This window comes from Oryzias latipes, chromosome 16 (genome assembly GCF_053564925.1).
Source record: "Oryzias latipes strain Hd-rR chromosome 16, Olatipes_Hd-rR_3.1".
NCBI classification, from domain to species: domain Eukaryota; kingdom Metazoa; phylum Chordata; class Actinopteri; order Beloniformes; family Adrianichthyidae; genus Oryzias; species Oryzias latipes.
Genome location: NC_136252.1, coordinates 11367683 through 11393698, shown reverse-complemented (window position 1 = coordinate 11393698; position 26016 = coordinate 11367683). Strand labels below are relative to the sequence as shown.

Here is a 26016-nt window from a genome sequence, read left to right as displayed (position 1 = left end):
GCAGCACACTGCTCAGGGATGGCGCAACTGAATTTAATTGAACAATATTGGAAACAAATTAAAATAGTTTTGATCAACTTTGTCTTTATGTCCAGGAAAAATCAATAAAAACATCCAATATGCTTAAGCATCTGAGCAAGAACCTTCAGAAGCCCTGATAACCAACAGATCCAAGGCAGTACAGTCAAGAGGCCGGCCATGGACAAGAGGGCAGCGTGGTCATAATTCAGAAGCCACAACAGACAGACCCTCATCGAGGGAGATGATCTTCTGACAGTGACCTGCCTACACAGACAGGCAGCATGACACTGATTACCTGAAGGTGATGCAAGCAGCGAGTGATCCAGGATCATAACAAGAACACATCTAAGTAAATGCCTCCAAACCAACATCTGATTGCTTTCTGAAATGTCTGAAGACTTCTTGGTGGAATCAGAAAATGCATTCTGCAGCAGAGGAGCTGCCACAGAGAATTCTCTGTCTTCCATTGTGAAGAATAGTTAGAAACTGCCTTTAACTTTTATTACACTAATGGTTTAAACTTAATTCACTGAGCATGTATTGTCATCTCAAAATTATATTACATTTGAAGAAAGCACAGCCAAACTATTGTTCTAACAGTTTCTTCTCATACTCCCTCTTTTCTGTGCATGTTTTCTGCTGAGCAGGCCTCAGAGTTATCTTCACTTTAGCCTTGGAGGTTCTCTCCACCAGTAACCTGTGGGCATGTTTTTCACACGAGGCCCATCGGACGATCTTCTGAATATGCAAATGCAGGGTTTTTATACCAAAGCCCATCCCTGAGCTCGTTGGTTCGGACTTTGAATGTACCATGTTCATGTCTGTCCCCTTCGTGTTTGTGCGAAGTAAAACCTCCACAAAAGCTAAGTAACTGTCTCTGAGTCCTTATTCATTATTTCTGTGTGTAAGAAACTGACGGGTACGAACCTAAAAATATTCCTATTTTACAGTCCTTTCTAGAAAATCCAGTTTCTTCACATCCATGGACCGTAATTTTGTCCTAAGTGGGAGGAAGCAATAAGAGTCTGCGGATCTGAATCATGTGGTGGTGTGTGGGATGGGTTGAGGCCTTTCAGATGCTCTGTATCATGACCATGAAGACAATAACGGGTTAAACATTGGAACATCTGCAACTCAGGGAGCCAGTGGAGAGACTAACGAGTCCAGGTGGCATGTTTTTGTCTGAGTCTCCACTATAAAATCTTGATAGTGCTGTTCTGGATGTACTGCAGACTTTATGCTCAGGCAGGTGACTCAACAAGAGGGTAGTTAGAATAGTTGAAGACAAAGTTTTCTCAGTGCCCCTGAAACAAAATGAGGAGCAGAGATGAGAAATATTTCTTGAATGATAGACGGCTGTTTTGCTGAGGTATAAAGATGAAACTCAAGTGACATCTGGGGGGACAATTTTACCCCAATGTTTGTATCTAAACTTGTCTGGTAAACATATTGGCCAGAAAAGAAAATTACTGTAACAGAGGACGGGTGAAGCTCCTGCTTTGGTCACAACTGCCCTTAGGTGGATACGGGCTGTCTGCAGGTGAGAAATGGGCAAATCTGCTGGTGGCCTGGGCGAAATATCAAGATCGTAGAACATAAGCCAGCTAACCCCGTAGAGAGAAGATGTTCATGCACATTTTTGTTGCTACAGGCATGCTGTGGGCGACACGTCGTAGTGAACACTTAACATGTAGGAGTAAGTAAGGAGGAAGTTGGTGAGACGCAGCCGTGTTCTGAAGACTCTCCATTTTTTTACATCCCTCCCAAAAATCCTGTGCACTTTGCGAGGAGCTCATTAGTATTGTTAAAATAATATGCGTGCCCCCCTTGCTGCAGCCTGACTGTTAGAAATGGGTAAATGAGATAATCAGAGTGTAGTTTGTGAGGGTGTTTTTACGTTTTGGTTACGTGTCACCTGCACACATGTGCGTGCAGCATTTGCACACAGTCAGTCAGGAGCCAGTTCACCAGCCTCACTAATGACTGGTGTAGCTTAGGGGAACCTAAACCCAGCATAACTCATACGTCATAGGTGTGTGCAACTTTTATTTGCTTTACAAATACTTCAAGATACACTTACTACACACAAGACAATGGTATGTTTCATTTTCAGGAGGTGGACCAACGAGCCTTAAGTGATCTTTTTAAAGTCTTAAACTGATGTTTTTATGTATTTTCGAGGTCTAGCAGCTCCGTGCTAACGTAGCTGACCCACGACTATTGATGACATCATGGAGTGGGAGTAACATCCAAATTCAAATACACTTTTTTTCCATAACTCTCCGTTTGGAGGGCTAGATATAGGGGGTAGGAAGAAGCCGGAAGGGTAGGGGAAGAATTCAGATTCGACCTTAGTGTCTCTCTGCGCCATAGATTCAGCAATACCACCCAAGGAAAGACCAAACCAGTCAAAATAACTTTCAATGAGCTCACTTGTGTGTTTTCCCCTCACAAAAATTGAGGATCTTGTGATCATCCTTACCAAATCCAGCTTCCAAAGGTCAGAGGGAGGCTTGATTATCTGACATGAGTGGGTGATTTTTGGCAAAGACCATGGTTTCATCTGTGCTGTAAGAACGGCTGGAACCTTTTGTGTCACTACAACCCTGAGAGTGACGCTCAACTTGGTTGGCCACAACCTAATTAAATGGAAGACAGATCTGTAGTCAGAAAAGCCTCCAGGGATTAGACTTGGTTATTTGAGAGGTAGATTCATGAAATATTAATAGAGACATTTATCTCAGGGATGAAAAAGGGGTGGGGGTTTTGAAGGCCTAGACATGAAAAAATTGACACTGGGAGAAGGGAATTGGAGCTAAAAGCCAAGAGTTCAACCCGAACACGGATTTGGGAAAGATACAAAGACCATCTGCGGGTCGGTATGATAACAGACTGCATGCCCTCTCCTGGTATATGCTTTCAGGTGGACAAGCTTTGTTTAGCACTAAGTAGTTTCAGCCATGTGCATGAAGTTAATCCCAGAATCCACAATGGAATTAAACATACTTTATTGTGAGTGAATACATTTCAAAAAGCTTGATCTTACTTTGTGGTGGGATGATAAGTTTTGGAATTGGCCGAAGAAAGCTAAGCTGGAGAGAAGAAGCTAGTCACAGTCTTATTGTTGTAGAAAAGTCATCAAATGGTAAATACTTATTTAGCACTTTTCTACCTTCTTCGACAGTCCAAAGCGCTTTATAGTCACAGTCCCATTAACACACACTTTCACACACTGATGGCGGATGACTGCCGAACACTGGTGCCAGCCTTCCACAAGAGGCAAGGTGGGGTGGAGTGTCTTGCCTAAAGACACTTTGACATTTGGGTGGGCAATGCAGGAATTGAACCTGCAATCTTCTGATCATAGGTCGAGCACCCGACTTGGTGTAAAGCCCCGGAATGCTGATGTTAGGATGGAGTCAACCTTTTATTATTTATTTGTTTATGTGATATTTTGTTTATGGTACATGGTAAAATAATTATCTATGATTTTTTGTTGGAAAAATGTTTTTTTGCAGTGCACTGACAAAACGTATTAAAACTCATCCTAAAATCAACCAAGGTTTTAGAAATGTTGCTCAAATGCTAACTCTTCTAATCTCCTTGCAAAAAAACCAAAACAAAAAACAGCTCATGACTAATGGTAGAGCAGAGTGCAGATGCAGGGAGCTTTAATGAGGCTGACGGCATTACCGCTTTGTCTCTTCCCCAGTGGTTAGAGGGCTTAATTAAAGCATTTAGCTTGGTTAAAAAAGTGACTTCCTGCCCTGCAGAGAGTCCTCTGTATTAGGGGGAGGATAAATGAGACGAGGAAGGAAGGTATTTAACATTTCCATGTGTCAGAACACCCACAACTTGAAGACGTTTCAGCCGACAATAATCACAGCTGAACATTGCAATTTCCACACGTCCCCACAGCATCTCAGACCTCTGGGTGAGCGCCTGTAGCCCCTCATGCTTCCACACTGCTTCGTCTCAGTGGGGGCTGGGGGGTGGATGTCTACCCTTTCTCTAAAAAAATCATTTTCTTATTGTTTATCTGCTGTTTGGTATAAAGTTAAATGATAGCATTAATCCTGAGTTTTTGTTTGTCTTTTTTGCTGCTCAGTCTTTGTGACACGTCGTTTCTTCAAGGTGAAATCAATAAAAACAGCAGTTTTACTGTCAATTACTACACATAGAAACATGCATTTGCCTTTTTTATGACCTCACATTGATCTGGTAGTTTCAATGATTGCTGAGTCTCCTAATGCAAAAGAGTCAGTAAACCATCTGCTAAACTGCATTTCAGACATTAAGTCATGGCTGGCAGAGAACGTCTCACAGTTTAACCACTTCAAAAAAGAAGTTTTAGTTGTTGGTTCTGAAGACAAGAGAGAGATTGTTTTTTCTAATCTAAAAAATGATCAAACTTCTCAATGTGTGAGAAACCTGGGCATTATTTTCAATTCTAAGATGAATTCTATTCCACAAAAATATAACCAGCACAGAGGTGCTAATGCATGCCTTTATTTCCAGCTGATTAGATTACTGAAACGCCCTGCTCTCTGGTCTTCCCAGAAGAAGGATATCAAACCTTCAACTATTTCAGAACTCAGTCGCATGCGTGACGAGGACCAGAGGGTGGAGACACATTACAACCATTTTAAAATCCCTGCATAGGCTCCCTGTGTTATTCAGGGTTGATTTTAATGTTATTTTATTGGTTTATAAATGTTTTTATGGTCCGTCATATCTATCAGATATGATTTTAAAGTATGAGGCCTTGAGGACCCTGAGGTGTAGATGGGCATTATGTGTTTTTTTTCTATCTTCTTGCTTGTTGTTATTTAAATTTTAGAAATGCATTTCCCTTCAGGTGAGTTGTTCTTCTCAAACTAACTCAATGCATCATCCTCATTCACACCATCCACCCTCATGTCCTCCTGCTCTACATCCATAAACCTCCTCTTTGGTCTTCCTCCATTTCCTGGTAGCTCCAACCTCAGCATCCTTTTACCAACATCGTCACTGTTCCACCTCTCAAACCATTTCCATGTGCTTCTCTGCATTGGTCCCCAAAAAATCTACCATGATCCCAGAGAGAACCTCGACACCTTCAACATCAATCACTAACAATGTTCTTTGTGATGCGGAGAGGGAGAACTGATTAAGAGAGACAAAATGACACTTGTTTGCTTTGGCGTTTGTGCAGATGTATGACAAACTTGGATAAAACAGACTGTAACTTATACTCCTTTATGCTTTCCATGGCAAATCTAAAGTGTTGTGATAGAAAAAGGGTCAACACCTCAGGAGTGTTTCTGCAGAGGAGGCAGCTTCAAAGGTCTGACCTTTGGATTTGTGCACAAACAGACCTTGAACACCCCCCCCCCACCCCCGTCCTCTGTGGATCTCCAGCTGACCTGCCATCCTGTTCAGATTTACAGCAGGAAGGAAAGTCAGCAGGTAATGGCACTGCACGGTCCCACACATGCTCAGAAAAGAGGGCTGCAGGTTTAAAAGACAAATTTAACAAGAAACAAGTCAAAGACTGCGCCTGCTGCCCCCCACCCTCACCAGGCAGTCCAGGCATGATTATTCACCAGAAACTCAATGGATTTTAAAGGCAGTTTATGGACAACCCCTGTGCCCTTGCTCTGTCACCTCTGGGAGGATGTACAGTACATGTTCTTAAGACGGGCCTTAGAGTGAACTGATGATGGCAGTCTTTGTACCTGGCAAAGCTAAAACAAAACTATGATGTGTTAAAGATTTCCTGCTCTTCTGCGCTCAGTTTGCTTTAAAAAAAAAACATCACGGTGAGATCAGTAAGATTATTTTTACTGTGTTCAGTGTCGGAGATTCTTTTGCATTTGGTCCATATGGACTTTTTTACTTTTTCTTACACATCTTTCTGTATCACCAAGAAGTTTTTACTCATATTCCTTTGTGGTCTGCCACTTGCAGTGAAGCCAGCGTGTCAGTGGGCCACATCATCCCTTCAACAGTAACACTGGCAGACACTGGCAAAACTCGGGAAGATAGGGATCGGAACCAGTTCCACAGACAACGACTCAGCGTGAAGAGTTGCAGGTCTGAAGGTCCATCCGGGATTGAAGTCCCGGCTGGTGCCTGTGTTCCATCTTGGCTGCAGACGTGTCTGCATTTGGCGATCGTTCAGTGTTTTAATGGGAACGCAGGAAGCCTTTTAGCAGACACAGCTCAGCTTTGCTCTCACGAGGCCTGAAGTATTTGGGCCATAACAATGCTGGTCTGCTGTTTGCTTTCTTGCCATAGTTAAAACTGTCCTCAGTGATTCTGACTCTTAGGTGCAGTGAGATGGGTGAAAAAAGAAACTCACACATGCAGCATTAAAGCTGATGAGTTAATCAGCTTGCGAATTATTTTTTATGTCCACGTTCATGATATCCTTTTTTAACCCTTGTGCTATCTTAGATGACCCCACCCTTACATTGGCGTGTTCTCCCTACCATGACAAAGGTGGATAAAGGTGGAAAGATTTCATGTAATCCATGGAAACCAGTGAGGTTCACAAATCATTGAAGAAAAAAGGTTCAGAGCACTGTCTAGTGGGTCTAGATGACCCAACTCCCAATGGTAAAGTGCCTAGGATAGCACAGGGGTTACATGAAAAAGCCATTTAGCATTGAAAGGCCATACTGCAGCGTAAGACTGGTCGCCTCCTCCAAGTTTCAGTTCTTTTAATAAAATCACAGCTATTGTGTCTGTACACTGTTCCTATTCAATTACAATTCAAATCCAGACTATTATTTCAACGTATTTCAAATCTTTTGAGCTTTTGAACTGAATTCAAAATTTCAAGCTTGTAGACATATTATGGTTATTTCAAGGTAAACCAGAAACTTTTCCTGAACACCCCACTTCCCTTTAAGGATCAGCGAAGTGCGTTTAGTAAAACTGAATGATTCCATGGTCCAGGTTAATAGACGACTATGATTGGCTGCAGGGTGTCCATTAAGTAAGAGATAATGCTTGATGAGGTGGCCATTATAAGAAATTAATGGAGGGCGCATAGGGGTGAACTGTCCGATGGAGATCCTGTCATGTCCATTATGGAGACATTTGAAGGAGAGAGATCTTTTCTACTGTCTTCTTGTTGTGATCAAATGTGGAACAACATCAATCTACCTGTTTTCAGTTTCTGTTTTTCCATTACCAACTGGTGTTTAGGCCCACACAACAATAATAATCTGGAACAGTCCTTGGGGCACACTGTCCTGCATGTTTTCCATACTGCCACTCCTGAATTAGCTCATCATAAAGCCCTGCAGAAGCCTGATAGTGGCAGCCATCAAAGGTGGGTCTGTTGGCACACGGTAGGATTCAAAAAGTGCAGGAAAGTCTTCCTCGAACATTCAGGCTTTCTTTTTTAGACGTCCATTATCACTGTGCATTATTACTTTTTAATGGACACCCTGCAGCCAATCAGAATTAAGTATTCACCTGGACCATTGTGTTAGTAAGGGATAATGCCCATCTTTGTGGAAGCAACCATCCTCCACTTTGCGTCAGATGGTTTACACCGCTGCAACATCCATGAAGTACTGATAAGGGACACTTTAAAAGGCATTATATCCAACAAAATGACCTTTAAAGTTCCAGTTCTATCATCTATTGATCTATTTTCAAAGGGTCCCCAGTGTTTTAAAAAAAATTATGATTATGCTGTTTCTAGACAAAATTAAAAAAACTGAGACATTTTCCAGGACATAATTTCTGCAGCGACAAAAGTTCGTTAGAAATTCACCGCTGAGTTGTGAGCGCAGTTCTAATGCCTGTCCCCACTTCCCATCATCTCTTTGTTTACATTCTCTCCCAGCTTTCATCCCCACGTAACATTACTAGTGCAAAAAAAAATGGTGATCAATATCTGAGCTATCCAGCCGCACAGTTTTGATCCAGATTCCAGCTCATTCAAGGAAAACAAAAACGTTCATGGATATGTTTGTCTGACAGTGGATGCATCAGAATGGAGCAGAGTAGGGAGCAGTAGGTCTTACGCAGGGGTGCAACTACCTAATTTCATAGGGCTATGCGACCACATTAACCCTTGTGCTATCTTAGATGACCCCACCCTTACATTGACGTCTTCTCCCTACCATGACAAAGGTGGATAAAGGTGGAAAGATTTCATGTAATCCATGGACACCAGTGAAGATCACAAATCATTGAAGAAAAAAGGTTCAGAGCACTGTCTAGTGGGTCTAGATGACCCAACTCCCAATGATAAATTGCCTAGGATAGCACAAGGGTTACAAAATGCCCCCCCACACCCCCACCCAAATAAATTAAACATCTTGCTAATGCATGTTTTTTTAAATTAAGAATACTTCAAAACGACTGACGTGGTATGAACTGGTTTTGCCCTGAACGTCCACCACAAGTCCTGATTCTTTTTCTCTCTTCTCTCCATCCTCACAGCTGTATGATATTAACGTTGTTAGGAAGATTTTCAAAGAATACAGTGACTAAACTATATGCAAAAATAGAAACATTTTTAATTTAAAATTATATTTGTGTTGGATATCACTTAGTGGTGTAATAGAATAGAATAGATTTATTTACTATTGCAAGACACTTCTGTGACCATTTTATTGGTAGCTGTAACCCTTGTGCTTTCCACCTTTATCCACTTTTGTCATGGTAGGGAGAACACGTCAATGTAAGGGTGGGGTCATAGAATAGCACAAGCGTTAACCTGAATGTTCCAAGCCTGCTTTTAACATTGCTACCACCTTCATTCACACCACATCTTTGTCCCTCTTGCGTTTTCTGTTTTGATTCCCCGATTGTTTTTTCTTTTGCCTTTCCATATAACCCTGTCACCAGATGATCACACAATTCAAATAAAAACAATCAACAGCGCGCTCTTGCGGGGGCGCCCAATCAGTTACGATGTGGCTCTGTTACTGATAATATTACGTAAATAAATGTGCTAAAACAGCTGTGAAATTAAAAAATTCGGACTATAAACAATTTTCCTAACTTCAGGTTTGGCGCCCTCTTTGGTCGGCGCCCCTATGCGACGCATATGTTGCATACCCACTTTTTGTACCACTGGTCTTACGCCACACCTGCAAGCTTTTTCTAACTGTATTTTTGCGTCAACTCCTTATTCACCTTTTTCATCACAGTGGGGCTTTAGGAGGCAAGAAGTATCATTTATTAGCATCAGTTACAACATACCTAGTGTCTGGCTTTGCTCTTACTTTATTTTGATGTCTTTATAAAGCCTTCACAGACTACACAGCAGCTTTTAGCAGCAGATAAGGTCACCTTTTTGTTTTTTGGTGTGACAGTAAGCCCCACCCAGAGAGGACCAACCAACAGTTTCTTTGTCAGACCAAAGACTTTAAAATGCTTCACAGAATGTGTTGCAGTCTGAGAAGATGATACTTTCAGTCTGTAGCAGTTTGGATTCAGAACTTCCACGAGCAGAATCTGTGTGCTGAGTGGAAGCAGCTTTGACGGAACACTCAGCTTTACAGCACAAACAACAACGATCAGCCGCCGTGTTGTGCTTAGCTGGCCTTCATTAGTTCACATCCTTGATCTGAAGCATATGGGCTCCTCAAAGCCTCATTTACAGAATGTGGTTGATGTTTGCAGTGAAATGTCAGGGGAGCCTCGGTGGGCCTGAGAGGAACATCTGGGTAAATTCACACCCAGCAGCAGAAAAACTGAGCTCTGGCTGGGGTGGCTTATTTGACCATGTCAGCTTTTCTGCGTTTCTCGGTGAAGAATCTTTGTGTGTTTAAAGTTGAAGAAAAAACAGTCAGTGGTTGTCCACGTAAAGTGTCTGCTGCACACAGACAGCTTACAGTAACACTGCACAGAGCATCTGAAGCAGATGTCTTTTGGGGACACGGCAGCTGGTTTGATTGGTGCAAACACCTGTGGTGAGGCATCACCACCGACTGTAGATTCAGAAACAACTCCCCCACAATTACGCAGCACGGTGTTTCTGCAAAGGCACACTAATTTTTGCCTCCTTCTGTGAATGGGTCAGGCAAAAGGAATAAAGCTACATTTAGTATTTTAGCCCAAAACTTTCAGTCTTCAAACAGAAGGATTTAAACTCCAGTGTAGAGATATAAAGAACTGCTAATTTTATTTAAGCAGCTCTTCACAACAATCCCAGGTACAGCCATGCACCAGAGGCTTCAAATGATGGGTGGATGGATGGATGGATGGATGGATGGATGGATGGATGGATGGATGGATGGATGGATGGATGGATGGATGATGGATGGATGGATGGATGGATGGATGATAGGTGGATAGATGGATGATGGGTGGATAGATCAATGGATGGATGGATGATGGATGGATGGATGGATGGATGGATGGATGGATGGATGGATGGATGGATGGATAGATGATGGGTGGATAGATGGATAAATGGATGGATGATAGGTGGTTAGATGGATGATGGGTGGATAGATCAATGGATGGATGATGGATGGATGGATGGATGGATGGATGGATGGATGGATGGATGGATGGATGGATGGATAGATGATGGGTGGATAGATGGATAAATGGATGGGTGGATTATGGGTGGATAGATGGATGGATGATGGGTGGATGGATGTATAATGGATGGAGGATGGATGGATAATGGGTGGATAGGTGGATGATCGGTTGGTGGATGATTAGTCATGAGAAGTGCCTGAACATTCCTGTGTTCTCAGTTGTTACATTCTTGCAACAATAAAGAATACTTTTCTTCAAACAACAGAAAACATTCTGAGTTTAGGCTAAGATGATAGTTCAGAGCTCGAGGTTCTTTAAAAACATTGAATATTTATTCACGTAAGTCACAACAAAGCATTACTATAAATGTAATAACCTTGTCAGGAACCTAGATATAGATTCAGAGCAAAAAAGTACTACAGAGACAGACTTTCCTTTATATTACAACATTCACTTCTATCAAACCCAGACAATGAGGCTCCTACATCCTCCTAAATCTCTTATTTTTCTTCAAAGAAAAACTTAGTTTGAGTTTGATCAGCTGTCACAGTGTGACTCCATCCATCAACTCAGTATTGAACATGAAATGCTTAGGAAGACATTCGGCATGATAAACCCTTACTGGTCATGCTCAGTAATGAAACCACCACAGAACCTGGATCAGAACATCTTCTCCTGCAGAGTCATATAAGGCAGAACGAGAAAAAAAAGGTTTTGTTTGCATCTTTACATCTAATTCACCTGAAACACATTAAATATAACCTGTCCTTACCTGCACTATAGGGTATTATTTTTAAGCCTATGCTGTTCAAGTCTCGTCCTTATCCTCCCCCATGTCCTTTCTGTCTGCTAACTCCTCCTCCCCATTTACCTCAGCCAGAGCCCCAACCAGAGTCACAGGCCTCAGCTGTTGGTTCTTAGTACCCGCTGCCAAGGCCAAGGACCACAGGGAGTCATGCAGCCTCCGCCCAATTTACCACACACACACACACACACGCACACACACACGCACACACACACACATGCTGAAACAGCTTTCACTTTCCTCATCTGGCAGCCTGCAGGCGGAGACCCATCCTGCTCTTCTGTGTGTTTGCTCAAGAGCTGCAGTTCCAGCCTCACATTAACAGTCCAGAGAAGCTCGTTTGCTTCTTTCACGCCGTTTTCCTCTTCTCCCTCACAGTAATGACTCCACATTCATACAAGGTTTACATTATTGATGAAGCTCCCTGCTGCCTCCTTCTCCCATCTGTCTGTGCTGAGGGAGGAGGGCCCAGGAGGGTGGAGTAAAGATGGATGGATGTGGGGGAGGTTCATTCAGACATGAGAGGTAAGACAAATGATGGGACCAGACTAAAGTCAAGGTGAAAGTGAACGAATGAAAGGACAGACAGACGGACAACACACGCACACACATGCACATACACTTCAACACAAACACATAGACACACACACAAGAAGACAAACACACAGTTTCATAGCATTGAATGAAGGGATAATTTTTTGCATGTAGTTAATTATTTCTATTGTACTCTTCATTGTAAATACTCGCCTCATTATTTTACATTTAGATTTTTTTCCAGTACATTTACCTGGTATTTAAGACAGTACTATACCCAGGACTAAATCTTCCTGGTACAACTGTATATCTGTTATTGAAGGGCCTTCTCACAGTACAGCAGTGGCAAATGAGTACATTTGACATCAGAGCGTGGTCGATTAGCTTTCCATAGCAGAACAGAAAGCTGGTCTTGCTTGCAGAGGTGTGCCACGCCAACGTTTCTTAGTCTCGAGAACAGGACAAGACAAACATCAACTATGAGACCATCTTGATTGCACCAACAACTTATTAGCATAAAAATAAAGACGTCTATTTGATCTGGACCTAAAGTTGAGAACAAGTTTCACTCTTTGTTTCATTGCAGCCGTTTGCAAAAATTATGAAAGCTGTTTTGTTTCCTCAATCATGTACACCGAGTGAACAGAAAAACAAACAAAACATTTCTGCAAATTTACAATCCCATGGTAATATTTCAGACCTTTGCTCTGACTCATATTTGACTCAATGTTGTACATTTTTTCTGATCCTCCTTGAGATAATTCTACTTTTTCATTGGAGTCCAGCTGTGTTTAATTAAACCGACTGGACTTGCTTAAGAAATCCACACATCTGTCTATAGAACACCTTCCAGCTCCCAGTGATGGTAAGACCAATGAAAATCAGGAGGTTGAAAGAGCTGCTCGAGGAGCTCAGAGACTGAATAGTGGCATTAAGGGGACAGATCTGGACAAGGTTCCAAAAATGTTTTGCAGCTCTACAGGTTCCTAAGAGCACAGTGACCTCCAGATTCCTTAAATGGAAGAAGTTTGGGACGACCAGAACTCTTCCAAAACCGGGCCGTCCAGCCAAACTGAGCAATTGTGGTAAAAAGTCTTAGTAAGAGGGGTTAGGACAAAAAACCCAAAGATCACTTTGGCTGAGCTCCACAGATGCAGTTTGGAGATAAAAGAAAAGTGAACATCACTGCATCTTTGCATCAGTCAGATGTTTATAGCAGAGTGGCCCAAAATAAACCTCTCCTCAGTGGAAGACATGAAATCCTACGTAGAGTTTGATGGAAACACACAACAGACTCCTAGACTATGAAAAAATAGGGTCTTTGGTCTGATGAGACCAAAACTGAACTTTCTGGTGTAAATTCTAAGCGGTATGTGTGGAGAAAACCACACACTGCTCATCTGCCCAATACAATCCCAACAGTGAAACATGGTGGTGGCAGCATCATGGTTTGGGGGTGTTTTTCAGCAGCAGGGACAGGATGACAGGTAACAATTGAAGGAAAGATGAGTGCAGCAAAGTGCAGAGATACATATGTTGGAAGAAAACCTCTTCCAGAGTGAACAGGACCTCAGACTGGTCTGAAGTTCAAGTTCCAACAAGATTACATATTTTTGGAATTAATTTCCAACCTTATGCTTGGAAGGAAAATATGTGACTCAAAAACAGTTGGCATTTTTGTGGCAAACATATCCAGAGACGACCTTTGCCGCAGCTCCCGCTTCAAAACAGAAGAAGTGTGACTGTGTTTGGCTTTTCTGAACACTAGGAAGGTTGAGCGAAGGGGTGGCTGCACAGATCAAACAGAAGATGAATCCTGGTGGCTGCGACTAAATCACACAAATAGAGATACAGTGGCTGCAGAACAGAGCAGCAGCTTGTTGCTCACCAAAGTCTGCCAGTTTGAGCTCTCCAGTGTCACTGATGAGCAGGTTTTGTGGTTTTAGGTCACGGTGGAGGATATACCTCTGGTGGATATACGACAAGCCTCTCAGCAGCTGGAAGAGGAAGAGCTGAAAAGATTTTAAAAAAAGAGAATAACATTAACATGGATCTATCCTCAGAATGTTTTCTTTTTGCATTCATTTGTCAGTGACGGGACATTTGTGTCTGAACAGCTAAGTAAAGCCTTCAACTTCACTGAGGGGGCAGCACATGTATGGAAGTTTTTCTGTAGCATAATTGACCCTTGTGCTATCTTAGATGACCCCACCCTTACATTGACGTGTTCTCCCTACCATGACAAAGGTGGATAAAGGTGGAAAGATTTCATGTAATCCATGGACACCAGTGAAGATCACAAATCATTGAAGAAAAAAGGTTCAGCGCACTGTCTAGTGGGTCTAGATGACCCAACTCCCAATGTTAAAGTGCCTAGGATAGCACAAGGGTTAAAAATAAAAGTCAAAACCAGAAATGCTTTTTCATTTTCAAAATGAAAAATTTTGACTCAAAATTAGAAAGAAAAAGCAAAACACCAAACCGCTTTTTTCATTTTCTTCCTCAACACCGCTTATTCTGTTACTTAATTAAAATCACAGAGAAAATGGTATCTGACATTTCATTTTCAAAAAGTTCTCTGGAAAATGAGTAGTAATGACTCAAAAATAAAATTAAATGTCACTCTTAAAATGCTTTTTCATTTTCGTCTTTAACTTCGTTCATTCTGTGACATAATTAATGCGAAAAGAGGGGATTGCATTTGGGTTTTCACATTCACCCCGCAAAAAGTGTGCAGTGAGCATTTCCAGGGGGGAGGCGGGGCGATTATGTCAGTACTCACTGTTCTTCTGCACTCTTTGCTCTCCCGGCTGTGTTGCCAGATTGGGCAGTTTTGGTTCTAAATTTGCGGGTAAAATGGCTTTAGGGGAGTAGGGAGTAGTAAAATTTAGGTGATTTTAGGGTCGGTTTGGCAGTTCTTATTTTCTCATGAAAATATATTCCCGGACTGCGTGGATGTTGGAGTTCTGCGAAGCTTCTATGTACTGGAGCTCCATGAACACACCAGGCCGAGTGTGGGAGGAGCTACCAGCTAATGTTTTTAGCGATCGCTACATGGAGCGGTGTCTGTGTCACTATATATCTCACTTCCAATGCATGGAAGACACAGAGATTATTGAGAGATCAGGTTTATTTATTTGGAAGAGTTCTACATGGTAATCATGTGTCCGTGTTTGAGTTCATCCCAGAGATTCTCCCAGAGAGTCTCTGCTTCAGCTTCCAGGCATGACGGCCGGGCAGCAGTTTTCCATCCCTCTCTCTGACCGAGTCTGGAAGCTTGCAGTCCTGCTTTAACCCGAGAGGGAAAAAATTAAAACCAGATTTATAATTATTGTAATGATGAAAATAAAATAAAAACCATCATAAGATTCAGGAGAAGGGTTTAGAATCAGGCTAATACGTGTCAACAACAACATTTAGCTTCTGATGCATTTAAACTCCTTACTGCGGGCAATGCCACAATGTGCATCTTGGCTGTAAATATGTGGGAAAAACTTCATCCTTTTTTTTGTATGGACACGATTGGAAAAACAAATTCACATGATTGTATGGTTTCTCAGGACTGCCCGAAGCAGCACTTCCGCCTTCAAAAGCCGCCTCAAAGCTACTTTTCTGCTCAGAGACTCGGTTGTCCCGGGAGACACGGTCAGACGGACTGAGGTCTGAAGTCCTCTGGAGCGTTGAATGTTACAAAGCACCCTTCCCTTCACTTCACTTCACACAAACACGAATAGACCGGCAGCACTGATCCGATATGCTTGGCACGTGCAGAGCTTGTAGCCACAACGAGTGAGCACTGACGTCATCGCCCCGCCTCCCCCTGGAAATGCTGACTGGTATTGAGTTTTGCTACAGTTTCTGCGGGGTGGATGTGAAAACGAAAATGCAATCCCCTCTTTGCATTTTCGCTTTAATTATGTCACAGAATGAGCGATAATGAAGAAGAAAATGAAAAAGTTTTATAAAGGAGTGACGTTTAATTTTATTTTTTAATCATTTGATGCAGTTAAATTTTGAAAATGAAAAAAGCATTTCTGTTAATCCATTTTAATGATTTAATTAGATATTTCTAAATGAATTTTGCTACACATTTACCAGAGAACTTTTTGAAAATGAAATGTCAAATACCACTTTCATTATCATTTTAATTAAGTGACAGAATAAGTAGAAAATAGAAGTAGAAAATAAAAAAGCGTTTGGCGGTTTGCTTTTTCTTTCTAATTTTGAGTCAAAAAATGAAAGCTTCATTTTGAAAATGAAAAAGCATTTCTGGTTTTGATTTTCTTTTCTTATTATGCTCCAAAAAAACTTCCATAGCACATGAACTGTTTAGTATGATGGCATTGTGCAGCTTTCTATGGTTATATTCCAAGGGAGTTTATGATGGAGAAGAGTGCAGCAGACAGCAGGGTAACAGAGATGCATCAAAGGAGATGCAGGACTCCCTTCAGGCAGCAGCTGTGATCCTGTAATGTTCGGGCATTTTCCTGAGGTTGTTAGGGTGCAATCTGCTGCTGTGATCTTTCTCCAAGCATGTCATAGTTACTCCCAAAGTTCAAGCACATTTTGAGTTAACTGCTGTATTCAGAATTATTGAGGTCACACATTTGCCTGTTTGTGGCCACATCCAGAGTGTACTCTGCCTTTTCCTTACAAATAACTCAAGTAGGCCCAAGCGTGGCACAGGAGAGGAGCGGGTGTTTAGGGTTTGAATCCGTGGAGGCCAGAGGACTGCGGGCAGAAGAATCCTGCTCCATGCAAAGAAGAATCTCTGAACTTGAGAAAACATCTTTCACCATTTTCAGCACGTCTCTTTGCTTCAGTTCTTGCACTGCAGTGCAGAATATTGAATTTCTGCTGAGGTGAGTCAAGCAAGGGTGGTGTTACACTGCACCCGCTCCAAAAGCCTTTTGAACATGTAAAATAACAAAGAACGCATGATTTTATGTGAGTATACCTTTTAATGAGGATGAACCATTGACTGTTTATGAGAACTAAAACTAAGCAAGTGTGAAGTCGCCCATTAAATGGGGCTTTCTTTAAGCCCCAACCAACTGAAATAAACTCAGTCATCATTTTTTCTTTTTTGTGATAGATGCTCCCCGCCCCTTTTGAAGTCAAATGATGACGGTAAGCAGTGATTGGTTAGAAATCTGTCAATCAAACGTTTTAAATATTGGCCGTAGGGGTTAAAAAACCACTACTACTACTACTACTACTACTTTGATTAAGGCATCTGATTGGTCAGTTTATAACTGATATTACTTGCAAAGAAGAAAAAATATTTTTAAATGAAAAGGGGATAGTCAAAAATATGATAAGAAAAGGAATCAGATCAAGATTCTGACCAATAGAATGACTGAGCAACAGCTGTTTGTTTCTCTATAGAAGTCTATGGGATTTTGGCTTCTTGGAGCCAGCAGGTACTTCCTGTTTGGAACTCCAGGGGGGAGGGATCATAAAGAACTGCATAAAAGGTTCATAAGGAATTAAGAATTTTCACAGTAGAAACTGACAAACAGTATGAAAGGATAAAAGCTCAGACTTTGTACATTTTCATCTTGAATCTGTGACCTGGCAGTTCTTTCTCCCCTTCTGTCGACACGTCAGTCAAAAACCCATCCAGCTCTTCATTCCACCCCTCACTTATATCTCCTCACTGATAGTGTGGCTTTGGCTAATTAGGCTGACTAAAGCGGTGTGGAGTCCAATCAGGGAGGGTGCATCTGCTGTCACTGAGTTGACAGCTTCTTATTTCAGTACGAGGCGGGTGAGAGATGAGCCACAGAGGAACATTAACTTGGAAAATGTGTGATTGTTCATGTATATCAAGATCAAAATCTAATCTCTGCAACATTCCAACAGTCTCTTCTTTGGAGTTGGTTTCTAACAGAAACTGAGCCGTTTTGTCACCAGCCGGCTTTGTGACTGCATCCACTACAGTGGTAGTGTCTTTCTTTCTAACAACCTTTGGGTTGTAAAGAGAACATTGGCTCTTGGTTAACAGAGTGACATTATTTGTTTTCTTGAAACCTTTTAATTATTATCATCCTGTAAGGATATTTAAAGACACTTTGTCAATATGGTCATATAACTTAAAGATTAAGTGATGACTTGGACATATTTGAAGAGCAACAAGTTTTTCTTTCTTTTTTAACAGGAGCGAACCAAATTTTGCATGGTGGTGTCGTGGTTAGCGCTCTCCCCTCACAGTTAGAAGGCTCTGGTTTGAAAACCGCATAAACTTACACTTTGACACAAAATGGCTGTCAAGCCGTAGGTTGTGTGGCCATCCTATAATACTATCAAAACTCCCTTTGGATATTCCCAACACGTGTTTTGGATTTGTTTGGGTATTTGGATTTTTCCAAAGGGGAAATGCAGCAGGGGGCAGGGGGTGGCTGGAGGGTAGCAGTCTGAAATCGGCCGATCTTCATATGATTTTGGGGACCTTGGAGACCCTCCATCAGTCAACTATAGCAGTGGTACCCAACCTTTTTAACCCCACGGACTGGTATGACGTCACACAAAGATTTCACAGACCGGTCTTTAAGATGTAGGGCGGATGATAATTGTAGCAATGCTACGATGAGGGAGAACCAGAGACCTGACAAGATGAACCCTAAGCTTTTATTTTGAAACATATGTTATTGTACATCGCACAGGTGTCATCATCCTCTCCCCTGCCCACAATCATGGTGCAAAAAAGATGTACTGTCTATTAAATGTAGCTTTCTTGGCCTGCGTCAAGAGTGACATAGACCATTGTTTTTCAACCAGTGTGCCGCGGCACACTAGTTTGCCATGGGAGATGGTCAGGTGTGCCGCGGGAAATTGCCCTAATTAATTCACTGATCTAAAAACATTTACCATCTCCATGGATATCAGCTCTTTGTTCATCCAAACAGGCCCTGATAAAACACTGAGTAGTTAGGAATATGAAAGATCATAAAATACTTTTTTCTTTGTGTTTATTTGATTCTATTAAAGACATTTTGATAAGAATGACGGTACCGCGATTAAGCTGTAGTTTCAGACGTTTTCGGAAAAGTCCCGCCCCTTTAACTGTCTCCACCAATCATTCTTGGAGGCTTAATCACCATCACAATCAGTCTGACCAATCAGAAGTGGTTAAAGTCTTCACTTCCTTGTTCTGATTTAGATCATAAAGTCTCTCAGTTCTAACAAAAATACCAGCTAAAGCTCGTCTTTAGCGGTATAGCTTTCCATAGAATGCGGTGTCAGACCGTGGAACAAGTGAACAAAACAATGAAGCTCAGAGACGCGAATCTTTCTGCCCTTTTGCAGCAGTTTTCACACTACATCTCCCATGATGCATTGGATTAAAGTGACAGAGTATCTGTGCTGCAACGAGTTTTCCCTGTTAAACGTCTTAAAACCACAACGAACACACATCAAACAGTTTTTAAATCTTCTAACTTAACTCCTATTACATCTTTTAGATAAAACAGCTGCAACTTCCAGCCTTTTCTGCCACAAAAATGCACGTGAGATTGCATAGAGAGGGACCGTAGATCAATACAGACTATAGTTTCTCATTTTTAATTTTTGGATGCTGGTGTGCATCCGGATTTTTGTCAACGTTAAAGTGTGCCATGGCTCAAAAAAGGTGGAAAAAAACGGACATAGACGGACGTAACAGAGAATCGGGACATTTTTCAAAATAAAACATCTTTCAGATTCCGAAATAAATAAAAAACGGAAGTAATGTAAGTTATTCTTTCTTTGCGGCCCGGTACCAAATGACCCACAGACCAGTACCAGTCCGCGGCCCGGGGCTTGGGAACCCCTGAACTATAGCAGTGCTGCCTTCCTGCCACCTGCTGGACTGCCACCACACAACCTCCAAATGTCTCCAGGTGGCCACTGACTGATGTAAAAAAAATATCTGCCCACTGTTTGATTTTTAACTTTGTCTTAACAGCTCTGCAGCGCCTAAAAATGCAACTGCCGCCTCACAATTACAAATGCCACCACTCGGCACTTGCCAAATTTGCTGAAAAACGTGCATTTAAGTGCAAATATGGTGCAATTTTTGGATATGTTACTGTAGTCGAAAAGTTCAGGTCCCTCTCATAGAATTTGAACTCAAATATGAGCCCTGAACCATAATCAGCTGATAATGAATGAATAAAATGTAATTTAATGTTTCATTTAAACTCTGGGCATCATTTATTTATTAAACCCAGTTCCATGATGAAAGCAGCATCAAAAACACAAATAACCCAAGATAACTTCACATGTTTATAATGAATATGAAGGAAAAACATTAGTGATGGATGAAAGCACCTACCTGGTCCAACCCCCAGGGTTGGTGTTCATATTACTTGTCTGCACACACACAAACATCCACACACAACACACACACCATATCAGCATGTCTGCTGTCAGAGAAAAAGAAAAGCTCCTCGCCATCACTGTAACGGCAATTATTCATGTGCGTCCAGCCATGGCGGCTGTTTGCAGAGCAAAGCTGAGGAGGACGACTGCTTTAAAACTGAAGGGAGCAAATGAAGAATTCTGCTGGAATCACACTTCCTGTTCCAAACTCAGCATCCACCAAAATGTTCCACCAATCACACATTAGTTGTTGCACAGCAGATGAAGAGTGATGTGTGAAAATCAAAGAAGGCGGAAGGACGTGTGACAGGTTTTCAGTGGGAACCAGCCTGAAGTGGGAGCGCCTCCATGAAAGCAGCATCTTTAGTTTGGAGGACTGTTCTTGACTACGATGTAAACCAGCACAGGAATCTTTCTGACATGCTCCACCAGCATCCACCCCCTCCACGTACCTTCTTTGTTTGCACTGATGAAGTTTTACAAACACAAAGTTGTGTCCATATGTGAGGCGTACCTTGACGTTGTCTGGATGAAGCCCCCCCGGGTATTTGTCCATGTACTGACACAGGTCTGTGTGCTGCAAACAAGAAAAGTGGTGGGAAATTATTAGGAAGAGACAGGTTATGCAACGTGATGCAACGCCCAAAAGGCAGGAGCAGTTCCTCTGATTCAGTGTCCCCCCTCCATGATGCAAAGCACAGAAATGAGGGATTATTTTCGCCTGACACCCTCGCCATCAGTGGAGCTGCGTTTGACAGGCGTGGGGGGCCGACGCCGCTCATCCTGTGAGGCTGCGGCTCAGCGTTCACGCTGATGTTTACAATCTCCTGCTGCCGACCTCGCCAGCGGAGCTGCTGAATAATTCACAGAGGCGCGGACGCCTGTTCGTCTTCCTCTGCGCTCTGCCTCCGTTTCCTGCCTTTTCATTTCCATCTCTGTCTCCGTAACAGATGCAGTGATTCTGGCCCGTCAGTTTCGGGGTCCTCTCTGTTTCCCCCTGTCAGTCCTGCTGAGCGGACGACTGCTGCTTTAAATGAATGAAACTTTAATCCAGCAGTGAGTCACCTGACTAATCTCTTTCAGATTTAGGAATTTCAATAAGAAAAGAAACATGTGGGACACACATACACCCATTAAAGAGGAGCAAGCTTGTGCCAAAAGCTTCCAAAACTGATTAACTTCTCTATAATTCTGAGTTCTTATACAACCTGCTGACAACCTCCTTTCCCATCACCCACACATTAACATATCCTCAATTACTGACACTCTCAGCCTTCCAGCCAGGCATCACGCTGTCCTTGGTCTCACGCAACACAGCCAACAAGCTGAGTCAGCAGCTTGACAGATCTTATCTGACTCAGCACATCAAGATCACTGACTTTAAATGTGACCGGCAGAAATGGATGCCGGTCAGAAGATAGAAAAAGACAGTGGACAGAGCAAAGTCGTTCAGATGAGAGGAAGATGCTTAGAAAACCTCGATCAGCTGCGCCGTTGAGTAAAGGAGCAGGACGGCCCTCCTGAGGTCAACGTATGGGTCTTAACAAACAATCAGGTTGCTACAAAAATCAGTGTAAAACCTGCCTGATTTTTCAAGGCGGTTTGATGCTCTTCAGTTCAAGCAAACCAAGTCCTCCACTGGCTTGTCCCAGAACGGAACCAGGCTGAGGCAGCAGGCTGACTGCAGACTGAGGCGCCATTGCTAAAGATGGTGTGAATTTTACAGTGTATGCAGGAAAATATTCAACTATGTGGCAGTTGATGTCACGCAGGTGTCTGCAGTCTACAGTCAGCTGCAAACATCAATCTGCACTTCCATGGTTAATGTGTGATGTTCTGCTCCCAACCCTAATTTATCCTTCATTTATTCACGTTAATGAGAAATGAAAATGCAAGACTTCATAAGCAGCTTTGGTCAGCATCGAGGATAGTGGAGAGGGAAAACATAGCCATGTGGGCTAACAAGGAGCTGCTGACCACAGGTAAAAAGGTTTGTAATGGAGCCTTAGCTCTCTACAAGAACATTTGCATTTTATTGTTTAAGTGCAGAAATAAAACCGATTGTTCTGTATTTCTGCTGTGTATCATGTTGAAGAAAACAAGTCGTGTTTTCATTGATTTCCTGTACATCTACTGCCATACGGTCACTCCTTCAGGCTCACTGCTCTGGCTCTGTCAGCTCATGGATCATAATAATTTATACCGGATTACAGCATATTTACTAGGAATGTCAATATGCATTCATTCCCGTTCTATCAAAGCAGTTAATACCATACTGAGTGGTGCTGAAGTGAACACATCAGAGCACAAATGAGTGGTCATTTCTGCCTGTGTGAGTCATGTCTAACATCCAATGCCTCCACCTCTGCTGTGGAAAACCTGTGTCACACACAGCTCCACGGCCTTTTCAACACAGAAATAGGCACATTTTTTTCCTCCGATTGTTTTTTCATACAAATGTTTGTGTTACATTTTGGATATGAACATTTCCACACTAATGTTGTGTGCGTGGAGCCCCTCAGCAGTGAAGCCCCTGATGACTTAAACGCATGGAAACGTTGCCAGAGTTCCATATTTTCTTTCGAGGTTATGGAAAAGCCTCCGTCTTTCTTCATGAGTTTGTTTTAGAGAATGTATTTCTGATTGCCTTTGTGTGTTTAGCAGGAGCAGACAGATGAGCCTGAGGCGGGAAAAACAGCAGCTGCTCCGACAGTCTGCAAGCAGCCCTTGGCCAAGGCGATACTGAGCTCTCCAGTTTCTGCAGGCTTCATATAAAACATTTAAACAGATGAAACACACGAGGGTTGACCCTTGTCTCCTCATTAAACTGTGGTCGCATTCACTTTTGCTGAAACTGCAGCTTTCATCCGTGCACGCATCAAGCGCTCACAGGCAGAGTGTCGACTCACCACATACTCGAAGACCAGAGTCAGGGTTTCCTTGGTGTGGATGATGTCATGGAGGAGCACGATATTGGTATGCTTCAGGCCTTTCAGGAGAGATGCTGAAGGAAGAGAAAGATCAGAGTTGCTGTTGAGCATGAGGGGAGATGGGAGAAGCTGCTGAAACCATCAGCTGGAACGCCTGTCTGCATGGCGAGGATCAGAAGAGGACCGAACATCTCAGAAAGTTCTTACAGCCACTCATCTTAAATTTACATGGAGGTCAACGGGCTGTTGATGAGCACGGAGGTTGTGCGTAGGGAAGCATCAGCTCCGGTTTTCCTCAAACAAACTTAGGGATTCTTACAATCAGCAATCTGAACTATTCCCAGAAGAAAACCAAAGGAGGAGAAGGCTGGAAAAGTCAGTTTTGCATCTTGATCACAGAGAAGCTCATGAAAAAACAAAAGAGGGAGTACTTCTACAAGGCCATGCATCTTTGAACAAGCAGACTCATTAGATGTTAATAATGTTAGTAAAACTCAGATAAGCGCTGTAACTCACAACATCACTGCCTTCTGTCACCAGAAGCACACCAGCCGACCACCAAGCAGACCTCATTCAGCCACAGCAGGTCAGTCATGCAGGAGGCTTGTCCTGACCTGAACCCCTCCAATACAGTCCAAAATACCTTCGACTATCGCTATGGTAACAGCACAGAATTCTTGTCAGTGGCAAATTTGACCTATACAGTCACAAACTTGAGTACATTTCATTGTAAAAAGCTGTGATGGATGAGAGTGTAGTAAAAGTGTTTGGAAGCAGCTTTGTTGAAAAGGTGCTTCCTTCTCAGGCGATCCCAGCTCCAGGTCCCAGCAGATGTCAAGCACTGCCGGAACTTGAATGCCAGAGAGGCATTTTATGTTTTCTTAAAGTTGAAAAATTCTTAAATGCACTGACAAACGAAGCCTCGCCATCAGCAGGTCTGGATGAACAGACACAGCAGGATGGACCAACGTTGGTCCAGATCAAAGACTGGACCGCTTTCTGAGCGTGCAGAGTGTAAACAAAGACACGGTTCGAGGACCTCTAGTTTCATCAGATGCTGCTCTGTCTGTGTGCAGAATCACCCTGTTCAGTTCTACCAACTGATTCAGGCCTCCAACCTGCTGAAATACTGATAAGTATTTGTATTCCACACCATCGGCTTATTTATAAACCAGGAGCAGCTTTAAAGCAGTTCTGTATCTGACTGGTGTCCTAGGACTTGAAAACAGCAGGAATGTGTTGATCTGGTCTAAACTTTGACTGCAGTGTTCTGAAGGACCTGCAGCTTTTTGAAGACTATTACAGTAGTCCACCCAGCAGGAGATGCAGACGTTAAGCATCTTCTCTGAATCTTGACCTGAGATCTCTCATTGTGAGGCCGAAGTTCAGCTCTGAGTGTTTTAACTTCAGGATTTCTAACGTTAGGTTACCTTCACTTTTTTCTTTCTTGTCTCTAAAATCTCAGACTTCAGTCTTTTTGTTGTTGAGCTGAAGACAGTTTGCTTTCTTCCAGGAGTTTAGCTGCTCTAAGCAGCAGAGAGTCTGATGGTGGTTTGGTGTCAGAGCTCCATTAGGCTGAGTGTCATCTGAGCGACACAACCTCAGGATCCCACAAACTCTGCATGTGGAAAAACAACCGCACTGAATGGACTTAAACGATTCAAATCTTGCAAACAGCCACAAATCAAGAAGGAATTATAAGGAGGTTCTTTGTGGACATTTATCTTAAATGTACTTAAAGTCCCACTCCGATCATCTTTTGATCTATTTTCAAAGCGTTCCCAGGGGCCTTTTAATTAGGACTTTGCTGTTTTTAGCCCAAATCAAAGAACCTGTTTCGTTTCAGGGCATAGTTTTGAAATTTAAAATTCTAAACAGTTTTCTTGGGGATTTAAGCAAAGTGAAAAGAATAAAATGGACTAATGTTAGTGTGTTTTCCTTTTTTTGACATTTACCTTCCCTTATGGCTGTGAAGGGCGTTCCTTCCTCCTCCTGCAAACGGATCACCTTCAGAGCCACAAGCTTTCCATTCACCCTGTCAACAACAAACAGCAAGTTCATTAATTGCGTTTCATCTGTGGTCTATGACAACATCAGTCCACTGAACTCAGTGAAGTCAGATGAATTGGAGGATAGTTCTGTCAGTAAAGAGCAATTTAGCTGCAGCGAAGTGCGACTCTGCTACAAGGCCACTGGATTACAATTAAATGAAACTCACCAATCACAGCTGCTGTAGAGAGAAACAAAGCGCAATCACATTCTCACTGCACAGATCAGGGGGAGTGGACTTTTATGCCTGAACTCTTTATTATCCTGAATTCAATTAGGAAAACCTGGGAGAACAGCAGAAAGCCATGAAGGGGACTGCCGAGTGAAAGCATCCATCCTCAGTCCGAGTCTAACATCCGGCACAAACAGGGTTGTTTACTTCAAGCCTGAACTGTTCTCCTTTTTAATTTTATTCATTCATTAAGTGGCAAGGCTGCTCCTTCCAAATCCTGCTCACCACAAAGAAGAACGCTGGATTTTCCACACTAAAGGGTGAACAAGATTATAAGGTGCACCATTTATAAGTTGTCCACTTTCTAACTTAATACATATACGAGGTACACCAAACTATAGGGGAACATAGTGTGATGAACAACGTGATATACGCGCTTTGATGAATGAGGAGGTTTTTTTGCTGTTTACTAACGCTTGTCCACCACCTGCAGTCGGATAAGACTTGATGTGAAAAGTCAAAGTGGTGCAAATCCCGCAAATCTTGCTTCAGGCTTTTTCTTTCACCGCTCCTTTCCAATACGACTTGGTATCAAATTATTCGAGCTGGGCAGAACGGTTCCAACGGTTGACACTTCCACGTTT

At 42.5% G+C, this 26016-nt stretch overlaps 1 protein-coding gene across 4 annotated transcripts in view; it reads right to left on the bottom strand.

Moving 5' to 3' along the window:
• Positions 1-26016, bottom strand: part of cdk14 (cyclin dependent kinase 14) — a 165477-nt gene that overhangs the window by 69739 nt on the left and 69722 nt on the right. For all 4 annotated transcript variants that reach the window (XM_004077647.5, XM_078933418.1, XM_011484940.4 and 1 more), the window contains 4 exons: positions 25107-25186; positions 23131-23225; positions 20736-20798; positions 13749-13872 (listed from right to left, as the gene is read on the bottom strand). In XM_004077647.5, coding sequence (XP_004077695.1) covers positions 13749-13872; positions 20736-20798; positions 23131-23225; positions 25107-25186 — 362 coding nt within the window. The remainder of the gene's footprint in view (positions 1-13748; positions 13873-20735; positions 20799-23130; positions 23226-25106; positions 25187-26016) is intronic.